The 26,576-nt window shown below is 36.6% G+C and overlaps 1 protein-coding gene across 4 annotated transcripts; it reads left to right on the forward strand.

Annotated features, from left to right (window-relative positions):
- Positions 1-26,283, forward strand: SPDL1 (spindle apparatus coiled-coil protein 1). Of its 4 annotated transcripts, none has more exons than XM_067033431.1 (12): positions 1-277; positions 4,570-4,745; positions 6,509-6,685; positions 11,091-11,285; positions 12,340-12,489; positions 12,589-12,687; positions 12,764-12,874; positions 14,845-14,985; positions 19,878-19,981; positions 20,567-20,754; positions 22,932-23,277; positions 25,534-26,283. In XM_067033431.1, the coding sequence occupies exons 1-12, from the start codon at positions 199-201 to the stop codon at positions 25,679-25,681; spliced, it is 1,914 nt and encodes a 637-aa protein (XP_066889532.1). In that variant the 5' UTR covers positions 1-198; the 3' UTR covers positions 25,682-26,283. The 4 variants fall into 4 exon arrangements, with proteins under 4 accessions (XP_066889532.1, XP_066889531.1, XP_066889534.1 ...); XM_067033433.1 differs by having other exon boundaries at positions 155-353; positions 4,540-4,745; XM_067033430.1 differs by lacking the exon at positions 25,534-26,283 and having other exon boundaries at positions 22,932-23,476.
- The last annotated feature ends 293 nt before the right edge of the window (positions 26,284-26,576 follow it).

The raw sequence follows: 26,576 nt of genomic DNA on the forward strand, positions 1-26,576 counted from the left end.
AGAACCACGCCTGCGCCAAGCCCAAGGCTCTGCACTTGCACGTGCGTAGTCGCTGTAGGTGAGGCGTGGCAGTCTTGGACCTTCCTCCCCTTTTTGCCTTTACGCGCCGCCAGGGCGGATAGTCTCGCGAGACACGTGAGTTCTCGCGGGAACTACATTCAAAAAGCCCTGGCGCTTAACCGAGAGCTTGCTGAGTGAATGCGCCGGTGTCTCTGCGGTGCGGTGGAGTTAACGTCGAGAATCTGGGCGCAGCGAGCTGCAGCAGCAGGGGAAGGGGGTGAGTTAACGTCGAGAATCTGGGCGCGGCGAGCTGCAGCAGCAGGGGAAGGGGTGAGGAGAGAGGTAGGGGCAGGGTACATGGATGGAAGTGCGTGCGAAGAGGGAAGCTGGGGAGCGGCATGGAGAGGACTGCTGGGGAGGGGAGAAAAGGGAAATGGAGGGCCTGGGGTCTCCGCCCAGGCTTTCAGCTGTTTCAGCTGGAACAGCTTCTTCGGCGGAACTCAGTTCTTATAAACCAGGTTCCGAGCCGGTCTCAATATTCCGTTGGGCCGCTTCGACGCTCCCGAGGATTCTGCGTAGATACGGAAAGCCGGGTCCGCTGCCTGGGCCTCCTCCGGAGGATAAAAAACACTAGATCTGTGCTGTCCAGTACGACAGCCAATAGCCCCATTTGTCAATCCGAAGACTACACCAAAAAGTAACCTCGTTAATAATCTTTATGATGACTACATGTTGAAATGATCATCTTTTGGATGAATTGGGTTAAATAACATATTGTTAAAGTGAGTTTCACCAGTATTCACTTTTTAAAAAAATGTGGCACCTAGAAAATTAAAAATCGACATGTCTTGTTCGCATTATATTTCTACTGGACAGCGCTGCCTCATACAGTTACGTGTTGGATTTTGCCCTAGTTGCTTTTTACTCATTTGTTGGTTTAATCTTCTAAAAAAAAAACCCTTTTAGGTAGATGTTATTGTCCTTGTTTTACGGATGACAAAACAAGACATTGGGTAAGTTGTCCAAGTTGATGCAGCCATTGAGTAGTGGAGATGGGGTAAGAACTCAAGCAGCCTGATTCCCTGAGCTCCCTGTCTCCTAAATGCTTTGTATATGCTACGTTTCTGAGAGGCAGAACAGAAAAGTGGTTAGGAGCACCAGGCTATGGAACTAGATCATGTTCCCATCTCATTTAGCCACATACTACCTGATAACCCTTGGGCAAGTTACTTGACGTTTCTGTGCCTCAGTTTGTGCATATGTAAAATGGGGGTGAAAGCCTTTTATTTCATATAGTTGTTGAGAGGATTAAATAAGATAATGTTTGCAAGGTACCGAGCACAATGTCTGGCACATATTAGCTGTGCTTGTTATTCAACCCTGGCTACCTTTCTCCGCAGATTGATAGGTTAATTCTTACACATTCATTACATCTGTTGAAAAGTCACTTCCTCAGGGAAATCTTTCTTGTCCATATTCCCCCTGACCCTGTCCTCACCCCACTACCCAGATTAAAACAGCTGCCCTTTGTTATAGGCTCAGCACCATATACCTCTCCCTCTTGCACTTATCACACTTGTAACTTTATGTATCAGTTATTTGATTTAATGCCTTTCCACTAGTAGACTGTAAGATTCAGGAAGGCGGGGATATTGTCTAGTTTGGGGATCACATTGTATCCTCAGCAATAGCACAGTACCTGACACAAAACAGGAATTCCAGCAAACCTTTGGAATGAATGAGAGCTAATTTTTTGGCTGCCTTGGACATTGCTGGTTGGGATGTCTTGAGGCTAGCTCCGTTTTTTCTTTGGTAAATATTGATGACAGTAGTAATTAGCTCAGGTCCATTAAGAGAATTAAATGTGATAGTGCATTTGAAGCACTCTGCCTGGCAAATGGTAAATCCTTAGCAAATTTAAATTATTATTAACTGCAACAATTAGTGGCTGGCCCCATCATGTACAGGCTTTGGAAAGGTCTTACATTTTAGAGCAGTGACAGCCAGCCCTGGATAACACAGGATACCTCTTTTTTTCCCCTGCTTCTAAAATCCTGTATTTCCTCCTTCATCTTCATTCTCAAAGATTTTGCTTCCTAATTTACTGATAAATTGAAGACATGAGAAGGGCACTTAGGCAGACTCCCAACACTATATCTACCTGCTTATCAGTGTACCCGTGTGCTTTCCTTTACTTTAGATGAAACATTCATGTTCCTGTCCAAAAATCAGACCCTGCACATTCATCACTCCAGTAGTTCTCCATGTTTCTATATCCTTAGTTTTCCTTCTCTCCTGGATCTGTCCCATGTCATACAAGCATGCTGTTATTTTTTTCTTAAAATTTTTTTAAAATTATTTTTTCTTAAAAAGTTTTTCATCTTAAAAAAAAAAAACAACTTGATCTTAGTTTCTCTAGCTACTGCCCCATTTATCTGCTCTTCTTTGCAGCAAAGCTATGCTTGCTGTCTACTATTCTCCTACCATTCTTTCCAATTCACTCCAATCGGGCTTTTGCCCACATCTCCCCATCAAAACTACTCTTAGGGTCATCTCCTAATTGACCTCCATGAATTCAAATCCATTGGCCAGGTCTCAGCTTTCACCTTATTTAACTTAGCATTTGGTGCAGTTGACCTACCTTCTTAATACATTTTTGTTTATTGACTTCTAGGACAACACATGCTCTTCATGTTCCTCCCACCTCACTGGTCATGCTTGAGTATACTTTGCGGTCTTCTTTCCCACCTCATAACAGGGCTCCGACCTTTGTCCTCTTCTCTTTAATTATGCTCATACTTTGGTGATAACAAAGCTCATGTATGTATGCTAATAACTCCCAAATTTATGTCTCCAGCCCATACCCTTCTCCTACTTTTATAGCCATTGCTTACTTGCCACATTTCATGTTTTAAAACTTAAACCTCTTATTTTCTCTCCCAAACAGTCTTTACCCACAGTTTTTGATGCCTCAGCTATCAGCAAATCTATTCTACTAGTTGCTCAGCCAGAAGCTTTGGAAGCATTGTAAAATTCTCTTTCACACATCCCACATTTCCATTTGTCAGAAAATCACGTTGGCTTTCCCTTCAAAATATATGCTAGATCTGACCATTTCTCATCACCTCCTATGGCAGCCACTCTGGTGTGAGCGGTCATCCCACCTGATCTTTCTGCTTCCAACTTGCTTGCCTCCAAACTATTCAGCATATCAGCCAAAATGATCCTTTTAAATGTATCATATCTCTACTCCAGACTTTGCAGTGATGCCCCATTTCACCCAGAGTAGAAGCTAAAGCCTTTATTTACAATGGCCTGATCTCCATATTCTCCTCTGTTATCTCCTCTGACCTATACTCTATCTTGTTCGTTCTTTGGACTTCCTTCAACTGTAGTGCTACCCCTCTACTTGGAACATGGTTTCCCTAAATAGTACATGGCTAATTCTCTTATCCTCTGCAAGGCTTTGCTCAGAAGTCACCTGAGGGGCTCCCCATTCAACACATTTTAAATTGCATCCTAGTTAGGATACACCCACCTCTTTCAGGCTTACTTACCCTGTTGTGTTTATTTTTCCATTTCCACTTTCTAATGCATTTAGTTATTATATTATTATTGCTTGTCTTCTCATACTGGAGGGTAAGTTTTATGAAAGCAGAGCCTTTTTTGGGGTCCGCTTGACCACTTGATGTATCTGAAGTGCCCAGAATGGAGCTTGGAACATAGGCACTCAAGAAGTACGTGTTGAAGGAAATGACTACATTGACTGGAGACATGGGAGATTAACTTAATAATGGCTTGTTGCTCTTTGCTCTTTGAAGGCAAAGCTGAGTTTAAGCCTGGCCTAAGAGCCTGGAACCAATTTGGAAAGGATGATGAGTGAGGTTGAGTTAAAGTGGAATGTTTCTATATATAATGTTTAAGTCCTTGCTTGAAAATCTAGAATGAGATTGTTCTTTAATTACTCTGAACATGGTGTCTGTTTTGCATGCCTTCTTATGAATAACTAGGAAAACGCTAGTGAGTCTGTTTTCAATAAAGCACATTTAATGTGGCAAATTTAATGTGTTCAGGAAGTTAACACTGTTGTGAAAAATTGTGGACATGCTAGTCCTTACTTTATGAATCTTATTCAAAGCCATCTTTTTATATTTTAAGTAGCAGTTATGCTACTATAAAGTTTCATGACTTCTTTTATTGTTCTCTTAACTTGGTTACCTGTAAAGTGATATAATTATGAGACCATCCTACCTTAGCGTTCAAGGAAGCTTAGCACACAATAACTGAATGGTTTCCTGATACTGCATTCCTTAGAAGCAAAATTAAATGTATTCATCCTTTTTTTGATTTGGTCTCAAATCGGGTAACAAAATAGTCAGACCTGGCTCTTAGAACAGGAATGCAAATTTGACCCTTTAAAAGTAAGGAAGAAAATCTTTAATGCTGTGTTTTTATATGGCAGTGGTATTGAATATATACATACACACACAACACACAAACACATATCTTTTATTATTGATATGGAGTTTTTTGTTTAAGCTTAAGTACTTTTATTTCCTCTATTTACAGTAGACAGGAAAAAAATCATGGAGGCAGATATAATAGCAGATCTTCGATGCAAGCTCAAAGAAGTTGAAGAAGAGCGACTAAAAGCTGCACAGTATGGTTTACAACTAGTGGAGAGCCAGAACGAATTGCAGAATCAATTGGATAAATGTCGTAATGAAATGATGACCATGACTGAGGTAGGACACTCTATTCCTCTGTTTACAAAGATGTGCTTTGCTACTGAAGATCTGTGTTGTCCAGCAATTATTAATATTATTTTTCTTTTCTGAGGATTTTTAGGTCTAGTTCCCATCCATCCCCATTAAAGGGAAATGAAATTTCTAATATTTTTTCTGACTCAATGTGTTCTGAGTTTGAAAAATAAGTTATTTTCACTCTCTTTACTACATATTGAATTTTAGACTTTGCTTTGTCTGCAATCTTCCTAGGTGACCTCACTTGTTTCATAGTTTTTGATAACATCTAAATGCCCCATGATAGTTACACCAAGTCCTTAGTTCTCCCCTAAAGTTTAGATTTTTGTATTCAGTTGCCCACTAATGGGCATCTTAGACTTAACATAAACAGAATAGTTAATTCCCTGCCCACTAACCAAACATGCTCTGCAAATTTCTTTACCTTACTTAGTAAATGTAATAACGTTCATCCAGTTACTTGAGCCAAAAATCTAGGAGTTTTACTCAATATCTTTCTGTCCCTTATTTCTTGTATTTAATCCATTAGTAAGCTCTAAGAACTTGACCTCCAAAATATCTATACCACTGCCACTGTAGTTCAGACCACTGTCATCTCTCCCTTAGATTACTACTGTAGCCTTTTGACTAGGTTGCCTGCTTCCTGCATTTGCCATTCACACCATTCATTCTTCACACATCAGCCAAGTGGTCATTGAAGAATATACAAAAGATCAGGTCATAGCCCTGCTGGAAGCATAGAGCAGCTTCCAGTTTTATTTACAAAATCTGAGCTCCTTACCTGGATTTGTAGATCCCCATGTGATCTGACCTCTTTTCAACCTTTGACCTCATCTCAAACTACTTTCCTTTGTTCTTAATTATACTAGTCCTGCCTTATGGGCTTTACAGGAGCTGTTGCCTCCATCTGAGTGGTTCATCCCCCACTGTCATGAGAGACATGACATGAGAGAGAATTTTGTCTGTCTTGTTCACGGCCGGCCGTATCCCTAATATTTGGCATACATTTATTGAAAGAATGAATAAGTCAGTTTTATTTAGTAAATGCTCAGAATTGTATTTAAACTTTGATCTCCAAGTTTAAATATATCAGGAAAATAAAAAACTAATGACAACCCTTTTTAAAAATTTTTCTCTTATTAAATCTAATTTTATTTGTTATTTTTTAAAGCTTGTTGAAGAAATTTGTACTAATGCCCTTTTTATCTTTAAACTTCCCTGACAGTAAGCAAAAGTCCTCTTAAATACTACTTTTGTCTTAGTACTGTATTCATCTGAGTGGTGTTATGAACATTTTTCAGATGACTACATTCTGAAAGTGAGAGCTAATTCTGTTTATACCTTGTCCACTATTTCTTCATTTTACTCAGAGCTACAAGTAGAGCATATTATTATCAAACCAAATAATTCTCACTAGGAAAACTTAAATGCTATTATTTATTTATTTATTTTCCTAGCAGAGAGAACTTGACTCATTGACAGCCTTAGAGCACTTTTTACTTCATTGGCAGGACATAGAAGCAGTTACCATATCCCTAGCACGAACGTTAATATAGTCTCAATATACCTCTAGGGTTTTTAACATTAATACTAACTACAGTTATTTCAGATTTAACATGTGGTTGTTACTTAGAAAGCAGCAAATGTGTGAAACAGGAATGATTCAGCTGAAGGTGAAAACTGCTTATGTGTGATGGCTTTAAGTTATTTTTATGTAATTGAATTATAATTGAATCTGTTTTCAGAATTATGAACAAGAAAAATATACTCTTCAGAGAGAAGTTGAGCTCAAGAGTCGAATGTTAGAAAGTTTGAGCTCTGAATGTGAAGCTATTAAACAACAACAAAAAATGCACCTGGAGAAATTAGAAGAACAGCTGAGCAGAAGCCATGGGCAGGAAGTGAATGAACTAAAAAATAAGGTTTGGATATCTCTGTATTTTAGAACAAAAATATTTCATGCTTATGCAACCATTTGTAAACTTTAGGTGATAGAAGATTTTCTTAGTAACATCTATGCAAAACAGCTGAGATTAAGGGCTCCATCATTTTCATATTAGGAGTGGGAACACTGAGAAACAATAGTTCACCTAAGAGACTTGTATAAATAACATTCTATTAGTTAAATAGGATTATTTAATTTTAGCAACTGAGTATTTAGGGAGTTTTAGTTTAGTGATCAGCATAACCTCCTTGCGTAGAGTGCTTAGTATGCTAGTCCCTTTTCAGAGAGAGTAGTTGCCTCACCTTCACTGCAACTAGTGGTACACTTTATAATTCCACAAAAGAAGCCAATAGTTTTTGGTAAATTAATGTACATTAGAGTTGATACTTTATAGTTTGTTTATTGAAGATAAACTAATACATATGATCCACTTCTTACACAATTCCATAAGGGAGGTACCATTATTATCTCCATATAACAGATGAGAAAACCAATGTTTAAACAGATTGAGTAAAGTTGGATAAGATTATAGAGCGAGAAATTAGCAGTCAAAATTTGCACTGAGGCTGTCTGATTTCAAAGTCTGTTTCACTGTGTTTCATGTACCATCTTTTAAGATGTTTATATATACCTGTACCACCTATACTGTTAATTAATTCTCATTAAATTGACTCCCTTTTTAAATGTTTTCTCATTTTAAGTCGTGGTATCAATGAAATATATTTGAGCTGGTTATGCTTTGTCCTAATATGCAATAAAACATAACTATCAAAATATGCTTTCATGTAATTCTTAGAGTCATCTTGCATACCACTCTGACAAATAATAATCCAGCTTCTCTGAAGCTACTCTGAGTTGAGACACCAATAACTGTTAATGATGCTTTTTTCCCCTTGGATATTATTTTTAGTTTAGCAGTAATTTTCATTACCTAAACAAAAAAGAGTAATGTAGGAAATATTCAGAGTCTGAAGTAAAGCCAGTTATAGAGATGGCTTTTTGGTGGAGTAAAGACTAAATAATTCAAAAAATATTTTCAGTCTTACTGATGTTCTCAAATTACTTGTGCCAATAATTTGGAGCTTAATTTGCTATCTTTATTTCACTTATTTCTCATATTTAATCCATCAACAAGTTCTCAGAGCTTGAGCTATGAAATACCCATCTCTGCTATAACAGTGCAGTCCAGCTCACCATCGTCTCTCCCCTACTGTCCAGGCAGCCTGCTTCCATCACTGCTGTCATACCACTTATTCTTCACACGGCAGCCAAAGTGTCCAGGAATCCAGACTTACTCTGATTACTTGTATGGATTATTTGTATGCTTATAAAACAAGGCATGTCACTGTCTGTTAAAAGATGCCTAGCCTTGGCCAAATAGGAAACCCCAGTCATCTCATCATACAATAAGTTTGGGTCATTCAGTGATGTTTTTCAGAAGAATGTCCACATTTCAACATAGATCAATCAGCTGAAATTTTTACTTCACATGATGAAAATAGAAAAGGGAAAAGAAATCATGCTAGAAGGCTCTTATTTTTTAAATAGAAAACAAATACCAGGATATATTCTAAAATGTTGAGACCCTATGGAAGATAATTCAATATAGATGATAATGATAACTGTGGACATCAAGCAAAAGCTTTTTATTGATAACAAACCATTCAGTGAGCAGTGTGGTGCTGAATGTTTTACCCACCCAGTCTCAGTTGAGAGCCTCACAATAACACAGTGATGGTAGGTACAATCACTTAACAGTTTTACATTTGACGAATGTAAGTGAGACAGCTTAAACCTAGGCCTGACCCTAAAGCTTCACCCTTCTGCTCTAAGTTCGTTCCCTTTAAACTACATACAGGCATACCTCAGAGATACTTCAGAGTCAGTTCCAGACCATCATAAAAAAGTGAATATCACAGTAAAGTAAGTCACATGAATTTTTTAGTTTCCAAAGTAGTCTATTGAAGTGTGCGATAGCATTTGGTCTAAAAACAACAATGTATATACCTTAATTTTAAAATATTTTATGCTTAAAAATGCTAACCATCTGAGACTTCAGTGAGTCATAATCGTTTTCTGGTGGAGGGTGTTGCCTCCGTGTTGATGGCTGCTGACTGATCAGGGTGGTGGTTGCTGAAGATTGTGGTAGCTGTGGAGGCAATTTCTTAAAATAAGACAACAATGAAGTTTGCTGCATCAGTTGACTTTTCCTTTCGTGAGCGATTCCTCTATAGCATCAATGCTGTTTGCTAGCATTTTATCCACAGTAGAACTTCTTTAAAAATTGGAGTCAATTGTCTCAAACCCTGCCGCTACTTTATCAACTAAGTTTATGTCATATTCTGTATCAATTGTTGTCATTTCAACAATCTTCACGGCATCTTCACCAAGAGCAGATTCCATCTCAAGAAACCACTTTCTTTGCTCATCCATAAGAAGCAACTCCTCATCCATTAACATTTTATCATGAGATTGCCGCAGTTCAGTCACGTCTTCAGGTTCCACTTCTAATTCTAGTTCTCTTGTTATTTCCACTATATCTGCAGTTACTCCTTCACGGAAGTCTCGAACCCCTCAGAGTCATCCATGAGGGTTGGATTTAACTTCTTCCAAGCTCTTGTTAATTTTGATATGTTGACCTCTTTCCATGAATCACAAATGTTCTTAATGGTATCTAGAATGGTGAATCCTTTCCAGAAAGTTTTCAATTGACTTTGCCCAGATCCATCAGAGGAATCACTATCTTAGATAGCTATAGTCTTACAAAATGTATTTAAGTAATAAGAATTGAGAGTCGAAATTACTTCTTGATCCATAGGCTGCAGAATGGATATGTGTTACCAGGCATGAAAACAATATGAATCTCATTGTACATCTCGCTTGGGTGACCAGGTGGATTTTCAGTGAGCGGTAGTATTTTGAAAGGAATCTTTTTTCTGAGCAGTAAGTCTCAACAGTAGACTTAAAATATTCAGTAAACCATGTTGTAAACAGATGTGCTGTCAGCCAGGCTTTATTGTTCCATTTATAGAGCACAGGCAGAGTAGATATAATTCTTAAGGCGCCTAGGATTTTCAGAATGGTTAGTGAGCATTGGCTTCAACTTAAAGTCACCAGCTGCATTAGCCCCTAGCAAGAGAGTCAGCCTGTCCTTTGAAGCCAGGCACTGACTTTTCCTCTCGAGCTATGGAAGTTCTGGATGACATCTTCTTCCACAGAAGGCTGTTTTGTCTACATTGAAAATCTATTGTTTGGTGTAGCCACTTTCAGTGATTATCTTAGCTAGATCTTTTGGATAACTCGCTGCAGCTTCTAAATCAGCACTTCCTGCTTCACCTTGCACTTTTTTTTTTTATGTTATGGAGACAGCCTGTTTCCTTAAACTTCATGAACCAACCTCTGCTGCCTTCAAAATTTTCTTCTGAAGCTTTCTCCCCTCTCTCAGCTATCAGAATTGAGGAGAGTTTGGATTAGGCTTTGGCTTAAGGGAATGTTATGGCTGGTTTGATCTTCTATCTAGACGTCTAAAATTTTCTCCATATCAGCAGTTAGACTCTTCAGCTTCCTTATCATTTGTGTGTCCACTGGAGTAGCACTTTTAACTAACTTGAAGAACTTTTCCTTTGCACTCAAAGCTTGGCTAACTGTTTGGTGCAAGAGACCTAGCTTTTGGCCTGTCTCAGCTTTTGACATGCCTTCCTCACTAAGCATAATCACTTCTAGCTTTTGATTTAAAGTGAGAGATATGAACACTGAGAGGCCATTGTAAGGTTAGTAATTGGCCTAATTTTGAGTTGTTGTGTCTCGAATAGGGAGGTCCTAGGAGAGGGAGAGAGATAGGAATGACCATTTGGTAGAGCAGTCAGAACACACACAACATTTATTAAGTTCACCCTTTTATATGAGTGTGGTTTGTGATGCCCCAAAATAATTACAATAATAACATCAAAGATCACTGATCACCATAACAAATATAATAGTAATGAAAAAGTTGGAAAGATTGTGGGAATTTCCAAAATAAGGCACAGAGACAGGAAGTGAGCAAATGCTGTTGGAAAAATCGCTTGGTAGACTCGGCTTGGCTCAGGGTTGCCACAAACCTTCCATTTGTTAACAAAAAACAAAAAAAAAAAACCAGTATCTGGGAAGGGCAATTAAGCAAAATGCAATATGACAGGGTATGCCTGTATTCTCAGTGTTCCAAGATTTGGAACTATGTGACATTTTGGGAAAAGGAGTTATATAGTTTTGTTCAACTTAACTACCTTCCAAAACAGTTATCCTGCAGATACCAGAACAATTTGTATTGCAATTGTATGTTCTGATGACCTTCACTACCTTTTGGTTTATAAGATTGTGTTTTTTTTTTTTTTTTACTTTAGTTAGAAAAACTGAAAGCCGAATTAGATGAAGCTAGGCTTAGTGAAAAGCAGCTGAAGCACAAAGTGGATCATCAGAAGGAACTCCTTTCTTGCAAATCAGAGGAAATGCGAATAATGTCTGAACGTGTACACGAAAGCATCTCTTCAGAGATGCTGGCTCTTCAAATTGAGCTAACTGAAATGGAAAGTATGAAGGTAATTTTTATGGCATGTGTATTCTGGAGTTTTCTTTTTTTTCCCTTGTGTATTTTTCATGTTTTTGTAATAATCCTTATGAGCTAGTTTTAAGGCTGAAATATTTTTTGGCCTAACTTTGATCTAACTAATTAAAAAATGTTTTACAGAATTTTTATTTTTAAAATTTTTTTAAATAAATATATTTATTTTAAATTTGTGGCTGCATTGGGTCTTTGTTGCTGCACATGGGCTTTCTCTAGTTCTCTACTGTTTGTTGCAGTGCACGGGCTTCTCATTGCGGTGGCTTCTGTTGTTGCCAGCTCTAGGCACGTGGGCTTCAGTAGTTGTGGCTTGCAGGCTGTAGAGCGCAGGCTCAGTAGCTGTGGCACACGGGCTTAGTTGCTCGGCAGCATGTGGGATCTTCCCGGACCAGGGCTTGAACCCCGGTCCCCTGCATTGGCAGGTGGATTCTTAACCCCTGCACCACCAGGGCAGCCTTATGGGATTTTTAGATGGATTACTTCAAATAAAGTAAAGCTTTAGGTTACATGACTGTGTAAGGCAGACTTCACTTAGATTAAAAATACTTCTGGAAGAATTTAGACATTTATCCTGATCCTAGTTTGTGTCATAAAAGCCCAATATAAAAAGTTGGTTGGGCTTCCCTGGTGGCGTAGTGGTTGAGAATCCGCCTGCCGATGCAGGGGACACGGGTTCGTGCCCCGGTCTGGGAAGATCCCACGTGCCGCAGAGCGGCTGGGCCCGTGAGCCATGGCCGCTGAGCCTGCGCTTCCGGAGCCTGTGCTCCAAAATGGGAGAGGCCACACCAGTGAGAGGCCCGCATACTGCAAAAAAAAAAAAAAAAAAAAAAAAAAAAAAAAAAAGTTGGTAGCATGGCAGTTGATATGTATATGAGTATAATTTTTAAAAAATTTTATTAGGCACCTTATAACCTTTGCCTATTTCTTAGTTTTAGTTTTGGGTGTGAACCACTGCTGATAGATAAACTGAACAGCTGCTAAATGAAGGATTATTCAAGAGAGTTTCTTCTTTTTCCATTCCTGTTGAATAGACCACCCTCAAAGAAGAAGTGAACGAACTACAGTACAGACAAGAACAACTAGAACTTCTTAATACTAATTTAATGCGCCAGGTAGACCGGCTTAAAGAAGAAAAAGAAGAGCGAGAGAAAGAAGCTGTTTCTTACTATAATGCCTTAGAGGTTTTGTGATTACAGTAACATCATCTTTTCCAATTTATAATAAATTGTTTTCTTGCTAATCTAATCTGTATTAGCTAAATTGTTTTCTTTTGAATTTAGAAAGCTCGTGTAGCAAATCAAGATCTTCAGGTGCAGCTAGACCAGGCACTCCAGCAAGCCTTGGACCCTAACAGTAAAGGCAATTCTTTGTTTGCAGAGGTACTTAAAATATTCCATTGATTAAATTGGCATTTCACTTAATAAAAGCGTAATAAAACATGTTAATATTTTCTAGGTTGAAGATCGAAGGGCAGCAATGGAACGTCAGCTTATCAGCATGAAAGTGAAGTATCAGTCACTAAAGAAGCAAAATGCATTTAATAGAGAACAGATGCAAAGAATGAAGGTACAGAATTATTATGACCAAAGATTTATTAAACCTATTTTGAATCAGCCTTACATGTACAGATATATCAAAGAAAGCATCTTTTCCTTCAAGGAATATACTTACATAATTATTTCTAGCACTGCATGATTTTAGAAAAAACTTTTTTTAATTGAATGAAAGATCCCTTTTATATTTTATTTTAAAAAATTCTGTGTAGATTTAGTAGTGGTATTTTTAGCATCCATTGATTGATTGAGTTTTTAATTGTTACTCACTAGCCTTGCCAGAGAAATTGAGCTTTTAATTGTTATTCACTAGCCTTGCCATTAGCTCTTTCTTTGTAGAGTGGGAAAAAACAAGTATTAAAAAGTTTTTCTTTCCTACTGTTGGCCTACTTTCTTTCTGAGGATAGCCCTAAGGTTCCTACTTCAACTAAAACTAGCTCTCTCACAATTCTTCAATTCTCCCACAAAGGCTTAGTTATAGACTGAAATTTGAATTTCCTTTCCTTGTAGTTTCTCAAGTCAAGCATATAAGCCCTTTTAATTTTAAGGGTTTGTTGGGAGTCATTTCAGTCAAACAGCCAGTAACAGAAAAACATGCTGAAGTTAGAAAAATTCCACAATTGTACCAATCCTTAGACTCCTGATCCCTGATCTGTTGTGCCTAGCTCTCCTGAGGTGGTAACTAGAAGTCTGTACGGCTTCCCGCCTCTTTTTCAGGATGATGAGATTTACCAAAGAAATAGGAAAGGTCAATGGTTAAACTTTGGCATTAGATGAACTTGGGATTGAATCCTAGTCTGTCACTTGTTAGTTGTGTGACCTTGGACAAGTATTTTTATTTTGCAGAGCATCAGTCACCTCATCTGTAAAATAGAGATGATACAACTTGACTCTTAGAGTTGTCCTGGAGTTAAATGAAGTGCCGACTTAAACAATAGTTGTGGCTTTTATTTCTAAGGATTTTAACTGTTCCATCTGGTTTACTGAGGCTCTCCCCTATCTGGGAATTGTTTCTTTGTAAATTTTCTCATATTTGCTCTTTGTTTTCTTTTTGTATTTGTTGGGCTACTGTTATTAATCTCTGAATGTTCCCGTGATACCCCAAACTGTCTTTAGACACAGGTAGCATTCTGAATCTTCTGAGGCTAAATTTGTCTAGCCTCCAGTTTGAAGCAGGAACAAAGAGTGGATCCTTAAAAATGTTAAAAGTCACCTTTCTCTCTTACTTGTAACTATAGCTAAAACTTCATATCATTGCTCGCTTTACTCAAAAATGCATTTAAATTAATTGACATTTTTTAAGAACTCCAGAAATTTCCAAAGGCAGAAAGGATTGCTAGGTTTAGATTTTAGTTAATTTCCTTCTGATTGCTGTGTAACTCCCAAGTTTAGGTGGAGTCATAATTAGGTAAGTTGATTGCTGCTCTTACAAAATAAATTTATACTTGTATTAAAGGTTGCTTCAATATCCCTAGATTGCCTTTTACCTTTGCTTTCCATCCTTGTTCTTTGTGAATCTTACATTTGTGAATGAGTAGCTTAATAATTTCCCCCACTTAATACTACTGAAGTTAATCAAAATTTTTGAGAAACTGCTTCAGACCCTTAATGAGAGTGCATATGATGAGTACAGCACAGCATTTGGCCAGGCTCATTTAGTGCATCAAGTGATGTGCTTCCAGACCATAGCCATGCAGTTCAATTATGTTTCACAGAAGTACAAATAATTGTTATGGACTTCAAATATCACTCATGAGTAGTCTAAATAAGTACTAAAGAGTTATGTCTAACTAGATTATTGGTACAAAATGTTTTCAAATTTTTCTACTCTAGTATTAGACTAGAAATAGCTAATTAGTTTAGCTTCCAAAATGAGGTCAACGTAATATAGTACAAAATATGAGCTGTATCGAAAATATGATTATCAGACTCTTTCTCTCCCCCATTCAATTTTTATGGGAGGAGGGATTTTTTTTTTTCTAGTTACAAATTGCCACATTGCTACAAATGAAAGGGTCTCAAGCTGAATTTGAACAGCAGGAACGGTTACTTGCCATGCTGGAGCAGAAGAATGGTGAAATTAAACATCTCTTAGGTGAAATTAGGAATCTGGAGAAATTTAAGGTATGTATAAACACCTTTAAAAAACACAGCCAAATTTTGGTTTGAGTGTCTTAATACTTCTAACTTGAATGAGTTTCTTTATTATATAATTAATGTATAATTTCCGTTGAGATTTACCAATATTTAATGTTTTCTTCTAGTTTCTTTATGCTTTTCATATCTGTTGCTGTTGTAAATTGTAACTCAGTTATACTCAGAGTGCCCATATCTTTAGTGTACAACTTGATGAGTTTTACATACATATACCCCCTTATAATTACTCCCCAGCTCACGATATAGAATACTTCCAGCACTCCATAGCAGCACTGTCATGTCCCTTTTAAGTGAGTACTCCCACCTTCTAACTTTGTATCAGCTTTACATGTACAGATACTTTTGAACTTTGTATAAACGGAATCATTCATTACATACTCTTGTTTCTGTCTTCCACTCAACATTGTATTAGTGAGATTTGTTCCTCCTGTTGTTACCAGTAATTGATTCTTCTTCGGTGCTCTCCACCTCTGTTTTTTAATGGATGCATAGTAATATTTTTGTCACATTGTCCAATATTATGTGGCAACTGGAATTCATAGAGGTCTTTAATAAACTATTTTAAATTTTTTGAAATAAATTCAAACTCCCAGAAAAGTCATAAAATTATTTCTATATACCCTTCACCCAGATTCCCGTTATCAATTTCACATCTGCTTTTTTATTTTCTCTCTCTCTTCATGTGTGTGCATTTGTATCTTAAACATTTGAGAGTAAGTTGCAAACCAGATACCCCTTAACCCTTAACGTTGTACCTCAGTGTTGAGCTTATCCTTTCACATAACCATACAATGATCAAAATCAGGAAGCTAACATTGATATGTAGTTTTAGGTAAGTTCCTTTTACATTTTACCAATTATCACTAATGTCCTTCTTGGAAAACAAAAATACCCAAATGCTTTTCTTTCTAGGGTCCAATCCCTAATCATATGTTGTCTTTAATTGCCAAATCTCTTTAGTCTCTTAACCTGGAACAATTCTGTAGGCTTTCTTTAACTTTTATGACTTTGAAATTTTTGAAGAGTACAGCCGTTTGCTTTGTAGATTTTCTCTCATTTTAGGGGGTGTGTGATATAATTAGATTCAGGCTATGTATTTTTGATGGGAATACTACAGGACTATTACTATACCCTTCTCAATGTGTACATCAGGTGGCACATAATGTCTGTTTGTGCCATAACTGGTTATATTAACCTTGATTGGTTGTGGTTATGCCTGCCAGGTTTCTTCAGTGTACGGTTACGATTCTTCCCTTTGTAATTAATATCTTGCGGGGAGTTACTTAGACCAAGTGTATATCTGTTTTTCCTTATACTTGAACATCCATTGATGATTCTTGCCTGAAACAGGTATTACTGTGATGATTGCCAAATGATAATTTCATCATTCCTTCTACATTTATTAGTTAGAAGAATAATAAAGGGATTGAAAAGAACTTACCTCCTCACTTACTTATTTATTGATAACATATAGCTTCATGAATTCTTATTTTATCCTATGGATTGTAGTCTATAACTTCTTTATTTACTCTGATCTCCCAGATTTGGCCAGTAGGAATACTTCCTTACTCTGGCACAACAAGATATTCCTAGCTCACCTGCCCCAGCCTTGGAACCAGCATTTCTGCAAGGAGCACAGGTTCCTTTAAGTGGACAGTGGCACTTAGAAACCAAGAACTGGGCACTAGATGTGCTTATTGCTACTGGAATGTCATCACTTCTAGACCCATTTAGACAGAACTAGAAGTCTGTGTGTGTATATTTAGTGTATTTATGTATGTGTTATATGCATATTTATGAATGTTTTGTGTGAATAGGTTTGTGTGAGTATATGTATTTATATATATACACATAAGAAAATCTTGATTTCATACTTAATAACTCCAGTTTGAATCTGATACCACAGGCTTCATTGCTTACCCCATTTCATCCAACAGTGAAAAAACTGGCGGTTATTGGCCTCAATATATTTGCTTATTTACTCATTCTTAGAATACATATATTGATAGTTTCAGAATTACCCTACTCACTAAAGTTCAGGATTTGTTTGTAGTTCTTTTTGTTTTTAGCCTGAGGGTATATAGTCAAAATACTGTGTTCAAAAGTTACTTGGGTTTTTTTTCCCCCTCCTCCCTTACCCCTCTTTGGTATGAGTGTGTTATGCATCTGAAATACAGTTAGGTTTGTTTGTTTCTGTTTCTATTTTGTTTTGTTGCCCTCCATTCATTCTTGTTGAATTTATGTATATACCTTTTTCCATGTGAAACATTAACAAGGTCCTAAAAGAATTATAAAGAAGATACACTCAGAGACATATCTGTCTCCCCATCCCTCCTACCCTGTTTCCACCCCACCCCTTTAGGTAGCCAATTTCATTTGTTTCTGATTTACTCATGCTGTTTCTTTTTGCAAAAACAGCAGCTTTATGTAGGCTTTATTTTCTCCCTTTTCTTTTGGACAAAATGTAGCATAACACAGATAGTCTTTTATACTTTCCTTTTTTTTCATTTAACTTTAACCTGGAAATCGCTTCATCTCAGTTTAGAGAGACTTCCTAATTCTTATTAACAGCAACAAAGAGTTCCATTGTATGGATTCTCATACATTCTCTGTGTTTGGATATTTAGATTATTTCCATTATTTTGCAGTTATATACAGTGCTATATATACAGTGCTACAAAGTACATTTTGCATATATTTGCGTTTCCTTATTGTTGTAGATGTATCGTCAGGGATAGTTCCTACAGTGCAATTGCTGGGTCAAAAGTGAATTAATACATAGTTTTGTTAGATGTTCCCAAACTCCTCCACATGGCTTGTACCAATTTAGATTCCCACTGGCAATAATGTATCATAGTGCTTGTTTTATAGGTGTATTTATTTGCCTGAGTGTATAGAGGAATTAACACGTTTTCTTGTAGTATTTGTACAGTTTCACTTTTTACATTTAGAGATCTGATCTCTTCTGAATTTTATTCTCGTGTATAGTGTGAGATATAAGTCAAGTTTTATCTTTTCCAAATAACTAGCCAGTTGTCCCAGCATCATTTATTAAAAAGTCAATCTTGGTGGCAGTGATTTATTTATTTATTTATTTATTTATTTATTTATTTTTTGGCTGCATTGGGTCTTCATTGCCATGTGCGGGCTTTCTCTAGTTGCGGCAAGCGGGGGCTACTCTTCATTGCAGTGTGCAGGCTTCTCATTGTGGCTTCTCTTGTTGCAGAGCATGGGCTCTAAGCATGCGGGCTTCAGTAGTTGTAGCATGTGGACTCAGTAGTTGCAGCACATGGGCCCTAGAGCTCGCAGGCTTCATTCAGTAGCTGCGGCGAGTGGGCTCAGTATTTACAGTGCATGGGATCTAGGGCACGCGGGTTCAGTAGTTGTGGCTCGTGGGCTCTAGAACACAGGCTAAGTAGTTGTGGCACATGGGCTTAGTTGCTCCACAGCATGTGGGATCTTCCCAGACCAGGGATCAAACCTATGTCACCTGCATTGGCATGCAGATTCTTAACCACTGCGCCACCAGGGAAGTTCCTGTGGCAGTGATTTAATATGACACCTATACCATATATCAAATTTCCATTTATGCTTGAGTCTATTTCTGGATTTTCCATTCTATTCCACTGGCCTACTTCTCTACACATCAGGCTCATGCTTTTAATTTTAGAGGTTTTATAGTATGTTTTGTCTGGTAAGGCTATTCTCCCACCATAGCTTTTCTTTCTCAGCATTTTTCCTGGCTATTCTTTCATGTTTGTTTTTCCCTATGGACATCTTTTCTAGCTCCAAAAAAAATTTGTTGGCATTTTTATTAGGATTGCATTGAATTTATAAATTAACTTAGGGAGCACAGATATCTTCTCACTAAATAATTAAAGTTTACAAATGACAAATTTTGTAAACGTTAATCTTTTAAGCATTCTAAATTGTAGCCATTAGTGTATCATAAAATTTTAAGTTTATATAATTTTCTTTCTCTTGTAAGAACTGTTGAAAGGACTGCAATTTTGGTTAAACATCTATTGGCAGGTGTATGTGGCTCAATAGTGGACTCTGCACTATACTTTGACAATTACAGCTTTAAATTAGGGGCTTTTACCTGCAGTCTCTGAAATTGTTAACACGTTTTTAAGCAGATTTACATTATTTTTCCCCCTAGAGAAATTGTACAGAGGTTTCTCAGAAGAGTGGGCACCAAAAATAACTGTAAGGATCTCCACTCTTTTTCATATTTTTGTAATTTATGGCTTTGTCATAAAGGCCAGAACTAAACCCTGTGAGTATTTGTTTCTTCCATTTTATTATTTTGTTTGTTTGTTTTGTTTTGTTTTTTTTGTGGTACGCGGGCCTCTCACCGCTGTGGCATCTCCTGTTGCGGAGCACAGGCTCCGGATGCACAGGCTCAGCGGCCATGCCTCACGGGCCCAGCCGCTCCACAGCATGTGGGATCTTCCTGAACCGGGGCACGAACCCGTGTCCCATGCATCGGCAGGCAGACTCTCAACCACTGTGCCACCAGGGAAGCCTGTTTCTTCCATTTTAAAAGCCAGAAGAGAGAAACCAGAGGGAGGATACAGGTGTACTTAGAACCATAGGCTTTGGAGACAGATCTGTGTTCAGATTCTCTCTTCTCAGTTTACTTGCCTCTAGCATTGTGAGCCAGTTCCCTCATCTGTAGGAGAGGAATGCTCATTCTTGTACCTACTTCAGAAGGTAAATGAGTTAAGTGGATAGTGCTTAGCACAGTGTCTGCTATATGATAAGCATTCAATAAGTGGTAGCTGATACTATTATTAATAAGCCTATGGTAACCTAATTTGTTACTTATTTTAAGTAATAAGAATTGTTTTCTTTAGAGTTTATATGAAAGTATGGAATCTAAGCCTTCAGCCAACTCTGTTGCTCTGGAAGATGACACCTATTACACAGATTTACTTCAAATAAAGCTTGAAAACTTAAAGTAAGTGTTGGGGGCTTGGGAAGACAGAGACTCTTTTGACTTGTTTATAATAAGTGGTAATAGTTTCATCTTTAAATTGCCAAAAGAAAATTCCAGAAAGGAATGGCAACAGAAATACCTCTGTGCAGCAAATGAGATTTATTCAAGATATAATTAGTGCTGGTGATTGAAGAAAAATACTCTCAATGAATAATGACATGTTTTTAGTTCTTTATGTTTTTCATAAAGCTTTTCAGATTAGTAAGTAAAAAAGAACTTTAAAGTAGAAAATGTTCTTATAGTCTAAATTTTTAAAGAATAAATATCATGTAACTTAAAATTAAAGGAATTTATTTATACATGCATAAATGTGGAAAATATGCCCCCCTTTGTTCATTTCCTTTGAAATGAGAGTTTTCTTTAATTTGAAACTGCTATTGTTAAATCTTATTTTGCTTATTGTTTCTTTGTTACTAAAAACCCAGGGAAATATATTTTTACTAAGAGTTCAAATATATAATATAGTAAATAATTTGTACTAACTATTATACTTGCTTATTGTGTTATTTTAATATTCCTTGGTTCTCTTTTTTTTTATTAATATAGCAAAGAAAATGAAAGCACTAAAGGTGAATTGTCCATTCAGAGAATGAAAGCATTATTTGAGAGCCAGCGGGCTCTGGATATTGAGCGAAAACTTTTTTTGAATGAAAGGTGCCTCCAGCTTTCCCAAAGTGAAAATATGAAACTGAGAGCTAAACTAGATGAGTTAAAACTGAAGTATGAACCTGAAGGTATGTATGTCTCATGTTTTGTCTTTTATATCACGAGAAGCTCTAAGAGATCATATCATTTTTTTTCTTGCTACAGCTTTATGCACATCATATTACAAACTAAATTGTGGCTGTGTATCTGTATTTAATAAATTTATTGCTACAAAATGTGTAGGAAAATTCAAAGAGAATCTGGGTACTAGATGTGCATGAATATAATGGGTATTCTTTTTGGATATCTGTATAGTAGAACCTTGACATTTGAGACTTTTCCATTTAAGATTGCAGCATCTTATGTAATACCAAAGAGTTCAGTTTTGTTGAGGCAACTGATGTTTGAGAGCTATATTAGTTAATACTAATGTTTATAGAAAACTTAAAATAATGGAGACTTAAACAAGATAGGTATTTATTCCTCTCCTTGATAAAAATTTGGAGGGGGCATTCTAAGACTGGTCAATGTCAGGATCTAGGCTTCTTTTGCATTGTTCATCAACATATATCTCCTTGAGCAGAATTTAGTCACATGGCCTTACCTGCCTATAGGAATAGCAGAGAAATTCAGCCTTGATTCTCAGGGTCCATGTTCCCAGCTAAATCTTTGGGATTCTATTAAGGAATAGCAGGACAGATATTAGAGGACAACTATCAAGTCTAATCACTGAGATGGGAAATAGCCTAAGCATATAGACTCTGCACATTATACATTTAAAAAAGTGATTTTGTGCTTCCCTGGTGGCGCAGTGGTTGGGAGTCTGCCTGCTGATGCGGGGGATGCGGGTTCATGCCCCACTCCAGGAGGATCCCAGATGCCGCAGAGCGGCTGGGCCTGTGGGCCATGGCCACTGGGCCTGTGCGTCCGGAGCCTGTGCTCCGCAGCGGGAGAGGCCACAGCGGCGAGAGGCCCACGTACTGCAAAAAAACAAAACAAAAAAAACCATGTGATTTTACATTATGTAAATTAAAAAATAAAAGGCCCAAAATAAAAGAGTCTAAGAATGTGATGGTTCTTAGACCAAAAATAAAGTTCTGTTACATGTTTTAGGTTATAGGTTTTTCAGCCCCTATACTGTTCACATGCCTGCAACCCTCTCTTCATTATTATTTCAGTGACTGAAGTGATTCTCAATAGTGGGGAGCTTGTCAGCAGTAATAAGGATTCTTTACAGTTTAAAAAAGCTTCTTTTTCTCTCATCCTTTCTCCCTTCCTTGATTAATAGCCTGTTCTGATTAAGAATTATCTGTTTCAAATTTCAAAGGTCTGCTGTGAACTGAATACAGCAAGCAGGAGGAAGTATATTGAATCTAGATGGTGTGGATTTCAAAGGAGCAGTGCTAGAGAAAAAAATACTGATTTAAAAACAATAGTGATACCAACAGGAACACCAACCCCACATTCAACCATGGTTTCTCCAACCTCACTAATATTTTGACTTTGAAAATGAAAGACACATTGGTATGGGGATACAGAAAAGGTATTAGAACAGTTAATTCTGTGACTGTGTATATGGAGCCGCATAAGGGATGGAATGATGTTATGTTAATCCTTATAAGACACAGTATTGAGTCTTCACTCAATGGGTGCTTTTAATCTCCATTTTACAGGTAAAGAAAACAAAGCTCACACCTTAGATTAAATGTGAATGCACATAGCAGATTAACACAGTGCTTTGCACTTAGTAGTTGCTCAATAAATGATGACTATTATTATTCAAGGTTTTAAAAAAGAAAGACTACAAAGCTCAGAGAGGTTAAGGACTTTCCCAAGGTCACCCAGCTGCAGTGTTGTTAGCACTAGGATTAGTACCTGGATTCCTTGACTCTTTGCCACTACATCCTTCCTGATTTCCATGGTGAGATCTTATGAAGCCCCATGCAACTTTTATCATAACCCTAGAAGAGAACATTTAAGTGTTCATTCCTAGAGAGTCAAATATATTGAGATCCTAAAGAAAAATTTATAGCCAGATAGCCTTGAAAAGATATAGTTAATGGAATCTATGAAAAAGAAAGGATTAAAGACAATGTATTTCAGTAAGGAGATGAATGGATTTTAAAGGAATGGAAGTGGAAAAAAAGGAAAGGAAAAAAATACATTTATAACTAGTTCTACCTTATGTTGATTGTGTGTTTGATTTATTGACTCCGTCTTTTTTCTTTTTTTTTTTTGGTCTATTTTTAATTGTTTTTTTTCTCAGAGAAAATTGAAGTGCCTGTACTCAAAAAGAGGCGTGAGGTACTTCCTGTGGATATAACCACCCCTAACGATATATGTACCACCAGTGCCGTTGAGGAAGAAGTTTATAGATTACCACCTCAGAAAAAGGCGGTACAGTCCTGTCGTAACAATTTAGAAGATAACTTGCAGTTTCAGTTGGAAAAGACAGTTTCTGCAAGCACATCAGGAGTCATTCTGTCTCCTTACAAAAATCTGTCCGTGGGTATTCAGCCAAGGAAGGAAAAGAAATGTGTGAAACTTATAGGACTTCCAGTTGAGTCGGAAGCCTTCAGTGAAAGAAGTGGAAACACCCCTAACTCTCCCAGGTCAGTGTCCTCTTTCCTTCAAGGCAGTGAGCAGCCCTCTCCATCTCTTCTCTATCGCTGCATGAACTGCACTATCTGTTTCTTTATCTATTTTCTTAGTATTGCATGCAGTATAATTCCCCAATTTCATCTGCCTACCTTCCGATTTTCTAAAACTTTAAGAAAGACTAAAATGATCACAGGGGAAAAGGACTCCTGAATAAGGGAGTTGTTTTAAAAAGTAACACTTTTCTACGTCATGAGGCAGAAATACCACAGTCTAGTACCTCTTTGAATGTTTTGTTTGTTTGAATAAATGTACAGTTTTATTTTTTTCCTGGTTCAAGAGTTGCCATGAAAAAAAATTAAATTATCTCCTAAAAGGGCTTTCCATTAGTCTAAGAAATTTCAGCCTTCCAAAAAACTGTAAGGTGAAATGTTTTATGGCTTTTGAAATTGTTTATCCTAAGCCTTCAAGAATGTGCTTTAATACCTATTTGACATTTTAAAATATCAAAGGTAATTCATTTTCAATTTACACCCAAACTTCAAAGCCTCTAGTTTCTGCATAATTGAGTTTGTGACTAAAAGAGGAAGTGTCAGACATGTATGTCTGTAGGAATTAATGTTTTAAGGACCTTATCCTTTAAAAAAAAATTAAAATAATAGAAGGCAGAAGGTAAGAGAAAGTGAGTGGAAGGAAAAGGTAGGTACAGTGGCTGAGGTTAGGGTGGTATAAGAAACACGTTCTTGGTGTGTGTGGCAGGACCAAGAATGGGCAAAAAAGAAGTGAATATGGAAAATGGAGAAGGTAAAAAAAGATGATAAAAGATGAAGGATGTCTTTATGCAGTGGAATGATAAATATAATTAAAATAAATAGACATTCTAAAAATTAAGCATAGTGATGGGAAAATAGTTAGCTTGGATTGTCTGCTGTGAAAGGAGGTCTTTAAGGTACTCCCAGGGTCAGTCTTTGATGGAGGGGTACAGAATTAGACATTTTACTAGTATGCATTCGAATTGAAATAGTAAGACATAGCCCACCTTATGTAAAAGGGCTTTCTTGTATGTTTCATCTGATTTGTTTTCAAGTCTTCAGTGCTACTAAACAGTATTCAACAAAGAAGCACTTCAACAATATTGCAGTTATTAGAATCAGTAATAGGAGTAATGTATTACTCCATTTCTTGAAATTTTATGTAATCACATTATAATCCATAAGTCACATAAAATAAAAGCTTAATATTCTCAAGGAAGAAGCAGCTTTAAATGAATGATATCTCATACACACATGGTTTCGAGTAGTTCTGAATTGAATTCAACAGGTTATGCTTGTAGATATGTGATTCACTGTGTACGTGTGTTTTGACCATTGTATATTCCTGGAGGTGAATTTCCAGAATTGATCCGTGCAAACCTTACTATCTATGTTGTCTTCATTTCTTTTTCTGCCTTTTTTGTGCTTGATAAAAATTATTTAAGCAAATGTATGTAGCTACTTGTTTGACTCAAGTAGCACATTGGAATTTTTTTGTCTTGCTAAACAAAAACAAATAAAATAACAAAACATTTGTTTGTGTGAGTCCATCTGCTAACTTTAGATGTTTCCAACTTTTTGCTCTCTGCATGATTAACTTAGACACACAATTCTATGGTAATATTGTAATAATAAATATAGCTTTTATTGGGAACTTCACTGTTGCATGCTTTATAAATTTAATTGATGCTCTTGTTATAAAATATCCTTATAGGCACTTTAAAATATCTCTTCACTGTTTTTTTTTCTTAAATTATTATTTTGCTAGTTTAAATGCAATTTGAGTTTTTTTTAATGAGATAAATAGACATCTATTCATGCAGCCCAGGATTCCTTGCGTTTGCCTTTTGTAAGTCATGTTAACATTAAAATACTGCTCTAGCATAAAAAAAATTTTTGTTAGTTGTGTTTATCTAACAAAACACATGCCTATGATAGGCACCTTCATTATATTTTAATTCTTTAATTTAGGCTTTGCCATGGCTTTTTATTCAACCTTAAAGACATTTCTTTAGACATTTGAAAAATTAAGTCTGTTGATATAAAAAGGTTCTTTTAGAGCAGCAGTGGCTTAGTTGTTTTAATGGTATTGAAGTCAACTATAATTTTTCTCCTTATATACCTAAAAATAAAAAATCACCATGTCTCATTAAGAGGTCCATTATACTGGAGGATTGTTTCTTCTTTAATTTTTCCTAACCACATTTGAATTCAGAGTGGATGCTTTAATGCCTATAGGTTAGCTGCTGAATCAAGGCTTCAAACAGAAGTTAAAGAAGGGAAAGAAACTGCAAGCAAATTGGAAAAGGCAACCTGTAAGAAATCACACCCTATTGTATATGTGTCCTCCAAATCAACTCCAGAGACCCAGTGCCCTCAGCAGTAAAGACTTAATGAGAGAAAGGTACCACTTGCCCAAAAGGTTGCTCTGGAGGTTAGTTAAGATTGTCTTTATCTGAAGTATACCATCTTGTAGGTTATTTCCTTCTACTCACTGTGCCAGAGACTGGCATTTTCATGCTCCTTTGACCAAACATTCAAAATGTGGTTGTGATTCTAACCAGGAGAGTTCCTTAAGTGATGAACTATGAATCATAGTGAATAAACCATTAGCTGAAGGAAAGTGTTATTACAAATTTATTGGTTACATTGTATATAGATTTTTAAAGTACCTTCAGGGCCATATATATTTGAAAAGAGAACACATTAACTATTATATTTTCCTGTGTACATTTTTATGAACGTAGTTTTTCACTGTGTTGTGAAAATAGAAAACTTGGTTTAAAAATATATATTATATTGTAACCAGATTTTGTCAGCGTGTAAAGCACATATGTTCATCTTTGTATTCATATACATGATTTAAATTTTATGTCTCAATTACATGAAAAAAATATTTTGAAATTTAAAATAAAACTGGTATAATATATCCCCTTTTTGTTTTTTTATTCTGTATAGATAATAGCATGTTATCAAAGGGAATAAAGGAAGAAAAAAGAAACTTCAGGGATTCTTCATTCCCTGGTATATATAATTTATATATATATATATACACACATACATACACACACACATACACATATAATATATATTTTCAATTCTAAACTTTACAAATAAAGACTTTTTCCTGTAAACGATTATAGCCTGGTCTATAACTTAATTTCATGTATACATTAAGTCGGTGTTGTGGAAAGAGAAGTTCATTTTAAGGAACTGCATTTTGTAAATAGGGAGGCTGACAAGTCCAAAATCTGCAGAGTGGGCTGGCAGGCTGTAGACCC

Source organism: Kogia breviceps, chromosome 4, assembly GCF_026419965.1.
Source record: "Kogia breviceps isolate mKogBre1 chromosome 4, mKogBre1 haplotype 1, whole genome shotgun sequence".
NCBI lineage: Eukaryota > Metazoa > Chordata > Mammalia > Artiodactyla > Physeteridae > Kogia > Kogia breviceps.

Bases quoted from the DNA above. Each gene is read 5' to 3' on its own strand.
- SPDL1 (XM_067033430.1), top strand. From the start codon at position 199: ATGCGCCGGTGTCTCTGCGGTGCGGTGGAGTTAACGTCGAGAATCTGG. The intron at 12,490-12,588 runs GTTTTGTGATTA...TTTTGAATTTAG, and splicing joins CTTACTATAATGCCTTAGAG to AAAGCTCGTGTAGCAAATCA. The intron at 12,875-14,844 runs GTACAGAATTAT...TTTTTTTTCTAG, and splicing joins AACAGATGCAAAGAATGAAG to TTACAAATTGCCACATTGCT.